The sequence below is a fragment of the Theropithecus gelada genome, chromosome 4 (assembly GCF_003255815.1).
Source record: "Theropithecus gelada isolate Dixy chromosome 4, Tgel_1.0, whole genome shotgun sequence".
Lineage (NCBI taxonomy): Eukaryota > Metazoa > Chordata > Mammalia > Primates > Cercopithecidae > Theropithecus > Theropithecus gelada.
In genome coordinates this window covers 107,114,932-107,122,110 of record NC_037671.1, presented here as the reverse complement: position 1 = coordinate 107,122,110, position 7,179 = coordinate 107,114,932, and the positions used below count along the sequence as shown (strand labels likewise).

Below are 7,179 nucleotides of genomic sequence, written 5' to 3'. Positions count from 1 at the left end.
CCCGGCCTCCCACCCCTTATTCTAAATGACATTTGTCATCCAAAATATGGGGGCTGGAGGAGAAGATCCAGAACCCAAGGAAACATGATCAACCAGGGCAATTAATCGAGAGGGCAGGACAGGCTAAGCCTCAGCTCTTCTCTGAATATCTGGGACCCCAGTCGCAGCCAAGTGAACCGCCCGCGGCCGCTGCTCGGGCGGGAAGCCTTCACTGGGGTCCCACAAGCCGACGCCCGGGATCCGGCGTGGGGCGCTGGGAACTGAGCGGTGGAGGAAGGCGGAGGGGTTAGGGGCGGGGTCCTAGGGGAGGAGTTAGGGGGCGGGGCTTTGACGTTGGGGCGGGGCTAAGGGCGAGACCTCGCCGAGTTCCACCGTTGCTCTCGCCACGTCTTCCTTAGCTAGCTTGCTGGGGACAGGCAGGGGGAGGGAAAACTGAGCGGGGCGGGAACTATCTCCTCTCGCGAGAGCTGGCGACGGCGGCGGCGACGGCGGCAGCAGCAGCGGCGGCGGCGGCGTGTCCGTGAGAGTGGCGTGGGGGCAGGGAGGAGAGGCGGCGGCGGCAGCGTCCAAGCTACGCCACTTGGGCCGGGGCGTTGGGAGCGGGAGTGCAGAGCGTGGTCGTGGCGGCGGCGGTGAGAAGAGCGAGGCGGAGGAGGGGGTGCCATGGCCGGGCAGCAGTTCCAGTACGATGACAGTGGGAACACCTTCTTCTACTTCCTCACCTCCTTCGTGGGGCTCATCGTGATCCCAGCGACATACTACCTCTGGCCCCGAGACCAGAATGCCGGTGAGTCCCGCCGGCCTTTGCCCGCGGACCCGCGCAGGCCCCACCAGCGCCCCCAGGCCCTGTGGCGCCCAGCCCCAGCCCAGCCCTCGGCGTCCGGGGTGACAAGGACCGTGCGGCCCGGCCTGTGTCCAGCGTCCGCCACTGGCGGGGCCCGGGTCGGCGGCGTTTCCCTCGGCGCTTCTCCACCTCCCTTCATTGTCCTCAGGAGTTTCGCTCGGTCCATCTTCTCCATTGTTGTGGACGCTCCTTGCAGTCTTCTCCTGCCTCTTTGTCTTCTCTGCCTCTGCTTTTATTGGGGATTTTTCTTTATGGAGGAAGCGAGATGGGATGGGGAGGATGGGGACTTGGGAGGTGAGCAAAGAGTTGGCCAGGGAAGAAACTGAAGGTGCGGGCACAACTCTCAGTCCCTCCAGTTCGCGGCCCTCCTCCCCCGACTCCTGTTTCCCTGTTGCAGCTGCTCTTAACAGATGTTTTGAGGCATCTCTGAGCCGGGTGGCACGCTTAGGACTCCGACTGAGCTCTCCACCGCCTACCCCCGTCACTTCCTCCCGTTGCTTTTTCATTTGTTCACTCTCTGTGGGGGTTGGAAGCAATGCTGTTATTCCTCTTAGCAAAAATAGGATTTTTTCTATTTCCTTTTCTTTGGAGTTTCCTGTTTGTGACGGAAAAAGTGCAAGTGTGAAGGGTTAAGTCTCGTTTAATTAATCTTATAGGGAATTTTGAGGTAGTGGGTCGATTTGCTTTTGGTTCTAAGTCTTTTCACATTAAACAACATCGAATTAAAGCACAGAATAACAGATTCTTTTCATATTTCACTTTATGTTTGGGTAATGTTTGCATCCATTTGTTGCACTCTACTAGGACATATGGCAGATGATATTCTTAAAGCTGATGTAACTGCGAGGGCCTAATGGGTTATTTATGGTAGTGTTAACAGTAAGGAGTAGGTTTTGAGTATTAACAACTTAGGGAAGGCTTTCTGTTTCACAAGAGCTGTGCTAACTTGCTTAAATATCTTCTCTTCAACTGGGTGTGCTGGAGGTCTATGTTGTCCAGGTTACATATTCTACTTCGGGCAAGTTGTTAACAGTGAAGCATTGAATCAGCTCAGAACTTGTTATGCTGAATGGATTAAATGCCCTGTAACATTCTTTCCCCCCCCCCCGCCCGTTGTGATCTGCAGGAAACTAACATTCTTGACTTGGAATAGAACTAAAATAAATTTAGGATAAATAGTAAAGGATTCCATCATTTTGCACCTTTGACAGTAAGTTAAAAAATCCATTAGATGCAAAACTCTGTGCACAGTTACCAGTCTTAATACTTTTCTTACTCAATGGGTAGTTTATGAAATTTGGATTTCGGACTGTTGTGCCTTATTTCCTAAATGCATTTAAATTGTGTAGGTTCTTCCTCGATGTTGAAAAAGGAAAAAAAATATTGGGTAGGTTCTTTGGACAGTGGTTGTGTATAAGTGAAGTCTTAATACTGTATTGACTTATTCTTGTCTGCAAAACCTAGGTCATTCTTGTCGTTGTTGTATTTCAAGTTAAAAGGGTTCACTTTTCAGTAGTTTTATTTTCACCTAACAACCATTATGTGTGCAATTGGTAGTGTAGGAGACAAAAAGATATTGGGAGAGTAGTCGGTGGTTTTGGCTAGAATGTGTTTTGATCAGGCAGAGCAAAGGTATAAAAAATGTTTTGAGAAACGGCCCTGATTTCAGAAATTAGCCATCATTTTTTAATCTACATTGGATTTTTGAAGTTTTTCTTTTCAAAGTGGAGAGAGTCTCATTTGCCCAGGCTGGTCTTGAACTCGCTTCAAGCCCCCTGACTAGCTGGGCTTACAGACTTGAGCCACCATGTCAGGACGGATTTTTGAAATTTGAAAGTCATATTTTCATGGTGAGTTTTGTATTATAAAATTCACCTGATTTCATAGACGAATCATACTATTTATTTATGTATTTATGTATGTATTTATTTTTTGGAGACAGAGACTCACTCTGTTGCCCAGGGTGGAGTGCAATGGCTCGATCTTGACTCTTTGCAGCCTCCACCTGCTGGGTTCAAGCAGTTCTGCCCCAGCCTCCTGAGTAGCTGGGATTATAGGCATCCATGCCTGGCTTATTTTCGTATTTTTAGTAGAGATGGGATTTCACCATGTTGACCAGGCTGGTTTCCAACTCCTGACACCAAGTGATCTGCCCTCCTCGGCCTCCCAAAGTGCTGGGACTACAGGTGTGAGCCACCACGCCCTGCCAACAAGTCATACTTGACCCCCTTCAGTATGTAAGTGTCTTTGAAAAAGTGGTGGTAGTTTAGGTGGAGGGGATTAATGCTATTTGTAAATCATGGAGTTCAACTTTTACTTTATTTAATCTTAAAAATGCAGTGAGGTTGGCTGGACGCAGTGGCTCACACCTGTAATCCCAACACTTTGGGAGGCTGAGGCAGGCGGATCACCTAAGGTCAGGAGTTCAAGACCAGCCTGGCCAACGTGGCAAAACCCCATCTCTACAAAAATACAAAAAGTTAGCTGGGCGTGGTGGCGGACGCCTGTAATCCCAGCTACCCGGGAGGCTGAGGCAGGAAGAATTGCGTGAACCCGGGAGGTGGAGGTTGCGATGAGCCGAGATCGTGCCACTACACTCCAGCCTGGGCAACAAAGTGAGACTCTGTCTCCAAAAAAAAAAAAAAAAAATGCAGTGAGGTAGGTTCTATTATTATCTCCATTTACAGGTAAAGAAACTGGGGGTAGAGTATGTAAGTAATTTTCCTGTATGGTTAAGCTTGGATTAGAACATTGATCACTTAGCTTCAGAGCCCTGTGTGGTTTCCACACTGCTAGATAGAAAGTTAGGTGAGCTATTATGGGTGTCAGTTTGCCCCTGTTTTACATCAGGCCCTCTGCTTCAGGCTTGCCTTAGTCAGTATGCATATTTTGATGTATTTGTTTGGTCTTGCTCAAAATCGTGTTATGAAAATTAAGGTGAACACTTAAATGCTATTCTAATCATTATGAAAATTATTGGGCACCGCTTGGACTCTAATAACTTGAGTTGTTTCTGTAGAATTACAGTTGTATTAAAAGGATGTTTTCATCATAGTGACTTTTTTCTGCAGCCCAGTTGCAGTATCTTGAATATCAAAGAGAAATCTTGAATTACTGCTTCATTCAAAGCTCTGAAAAAGGAAGTTTTTTCAGAAGTTTTTGCAAAATAATTTGCTTACTTGTACTGACAGGAGGCTACTTAATAATCCTTATCTCACTTAGGAAATAGTTATGTTCTGCTCTTGGAATATTAATTTATTTGGTTATTGGTGCTATTTTAGACCTTACAGGGTCTGTTTGGGTATAAATGCTGTGTTATCGTTCTAAAATCTGAAAAATTCTGAAGCACATTTGTTCTTTAGGATTTTAAATAAAAGATGAGGACCCCGTAGTACTGTTTTGGGGAAACACAACAGCATATATATATATGTGTGTGTGTGTGTGTGTGTGTGTGTCTATATATGTGTATATGTATATATGTATGTGTGTATATATATATAAAAAAGTATTTTTATTTTTTGAGATGGAGCCTTGCTCTGTCACCCAGGCTGAAGTGCAGTGACGTGATCTCGGCTCACTGCAACCTCTGTTTCCCGTGTTGAAACGATTCTCATGCTCAACCTCCTGAGTAGCTAGGAAAACTGGTGTGAGCCACCATGCCTGGCTTATTTTTGTATTTTTAGTGGAGATGGGGTTTCACCATGTTGGCCAGACTGGTCTCGAACTCCTGACCTCAATTGATCCACCTGCCTCAGCCTCCCGAAGTGCTGGGATTACAGGTGTGAGCCACTGTGCCCCGACCGCAACAGCATATTTTAATACTTGTTTTTGAGGCTTAATTTATTTAGTTGCCCTGTGAAACAGTTAAGTAGCCAGATACAAAAATGTAGGCATGTGTTTGAATTTCAGAGTTCTGACAGTATTTTCAGAGATAGCGTGTGCATGAGAGCATGAAAAGGTTTGCTCTGGCAGTTATACAACCTTAAAGTTCAGTTTAAGTAATTTTTTTGTTTGTTTTGCCATGAAGTCTCACTCTGTCGCCCAGGCTCACATGCAGTGGCATGATCTTGGCTCACTGCAACCTCCATCTCCCGGGTTCAAGCAGTTCTCCCCTCTTGGCCTCCCAAGTAGCTGGGATTACAGGTGCCTGCTACTATGCCCAGCTAATTTTTGTATTTTTAGTAGAGACAAGGTTTCACCATGTTGGCCAGGCTGGTTTCCGACCCCTGACCTCAAGTGATCTGCCCACCTCAGTCTCCCAAAGTGCTGGGATTACAGGTATGAGCCACTGCGCCCGGCCCAGTTTAAGTAATCTTTATTTCGGTTTTTTTGTTTGTGTTTTTGCAACACATTTGGAACTTTGAATTTTTTTTTTTTTTTTTTTTTTTTGAGACTGAGTCTGGCTCTGTCGCCCAGGCTGGAGTGCAGTGGCCGGATCTCAGCTCACTGCAAGCTCCGCCTCCCGGGTTTACGCCATTCTCCTGCCTCAGCCTCCCGAGTAGCTGGGACCACAGGCGCCCGCCACTTCGCCCGGCTAGTTTTTTTGTATTTTTTAGTAGAGATGGGGTTTCTCCGTGTTAGCCAGGATAGTCTCGATCTCCTGACCTCGTGATCCGCCCGTCTCGGCCTCCCAAAGTGCTGGGATTACAGGCTTGAGCCACCGCGCCCGGCCTGGAACTTTGAATTTTTAAGGTTGACAGTTGTTTCAGCACGGCTCTTTTGGAATTAGTGGGCTCTTGAATGCACCAGAAAGCATAGCACCATTTCACAGTTTGTAAAGTCTGTGGTTTGAAAAATCCGCAGTTTGTTTATTGGCATATTTGACGTGTTAATTGAACGTATCTGTTATCTAAAACATTAATGGACTCCTTTTGCCTTGATTTTTGCCTAACGTGTTTAGCTAAGTGTACTTCTAATTAACACCCCTTTTAGTAGTTAAAGGGTCCTATTTGTTTTACTCTATTGGTTTGCAAGTTGGCTGAATAAAATGAATACTTTTTCAGACAATTAAGGACAAAAGCTCTGTATGAAATGATACCACAGAGGGCTTAGATTTCCTTGGCACAGTGATTCTTAACCCTGGCTTCACATTAGAATCACTTTGGGAACTTTTTAAAACACTGGTACCCATCCCCAGATACTCTGATTTATTTGGTCTGGAGTGGGTGCTATGTATTGGTATTTTTAAAAGATCCCTGTAGGAGTCTAAATTGTAGCTGTTTGAGAAGTGCTGCTTGGAGGAGAGCTTCCTTAGTAATGGTCTTTTGCTGTAGTTGTCATTTTGGGAGGTAGTATATTTTGGTATGTGCTCTTTGGTAACAACAACAAAAATATCCAAAAAACTGATGTGTTAGCATTTTTGTTTTACATAGCTAAGAAGCACTTACAGAACAGTACTGTAAAGTTCTGGGAGTTAAAAGCCAGATATTTTTGTCAAACAACTTTAATGATACAAGTTTACAATCAATTTATCATAGTTGTGTATTAATGGCTTCCAGAGTATTTACCATTGTGCCATGATTGGAGTCTTATATAATTTGGATATCCTTAATATTTTGAAATAATTGCACATAATTACCTTAGCACTACCCATCTTTGGTGTTGCCAACAATACCTTTTGTGTGCACTGCCCACTATGTGCTTTCTTAGTAAGTGTTAATGTTTGTCTTGCTTAGTGCTTTTAAAATAACAAGTATTCTTAATGTTTACGTGGAATTTCAATCCAACCATTATTCTTATGTGCATAATTTTGTTTACTACTTTTTTGATTTACAATAGAAGAGTTATGACTTTAAACATTGTATATCATTAGGCTTTTATTGGTATATTTGACGAGAAAATAACTGATTGCTTGTAATTATTAGAATTTTAAATAATCAAAAGCATGCTTTTATTCTTTCCATAGGTTATGGAAAGAATTCCTTTTCAATTGAGATAAAATGTATAATTTCAAAAAAGTTTTTGAAAAAAGTTTTTGTTTTGACTCCTTGATCTTACTTTTGGGGCTTGATCTTCCCTTTTCAAAACTTATTTAACCTTACTCTGACCTTACTTTTTCAAAATTGCCTGGTTTTGAAACCTGGCTCTACGGCCTATTGTAAGTTATTTAACTTCCGTGTGTTTCAGTATACTCATCTGTATTGGTTACTGCTTTAACTTCTGTGTATCTCAGTGTACTCATCTGTATTGGTGATACTTGTCTGTTATGGTCAGAGAAGATACTTTGTATGATAGTTATCTTTTAAAATATACTGAGACTTAATTTTTGGCTTAACATATAGTCTGTCCTGCAAAATGTCCCATGGGCACTACAGAATGATGTGAGTGCTGCTGCT

General features: G+C 44.1%; 1 protein-coding gene across 1 annotated transcript in view; it reads left to right on the top strand.

Moving 5' to 3' along the window:
- The first annotated feature begins 363 nt into the window (after positions 1 to 363).
- SEC63 (SEC63 homolog, protein translocation regulator) overlaps positions 364 to 7,179 on the top strand; it is an 88,416-nt gene continuing 81,600 nt past the window's right edge. Inside the window, exon 1 of the mRNA XM_025382427.1 lies at positions 364 to 787. Coding sequence (XP_025238212.1) covers positions 664 to 787 — 124 coding nt within the window. The 5' untranslated portion in view covers positions 364 to 663. The remainder of the gene's footprint in view (positions 788 to 7,179) is intronic.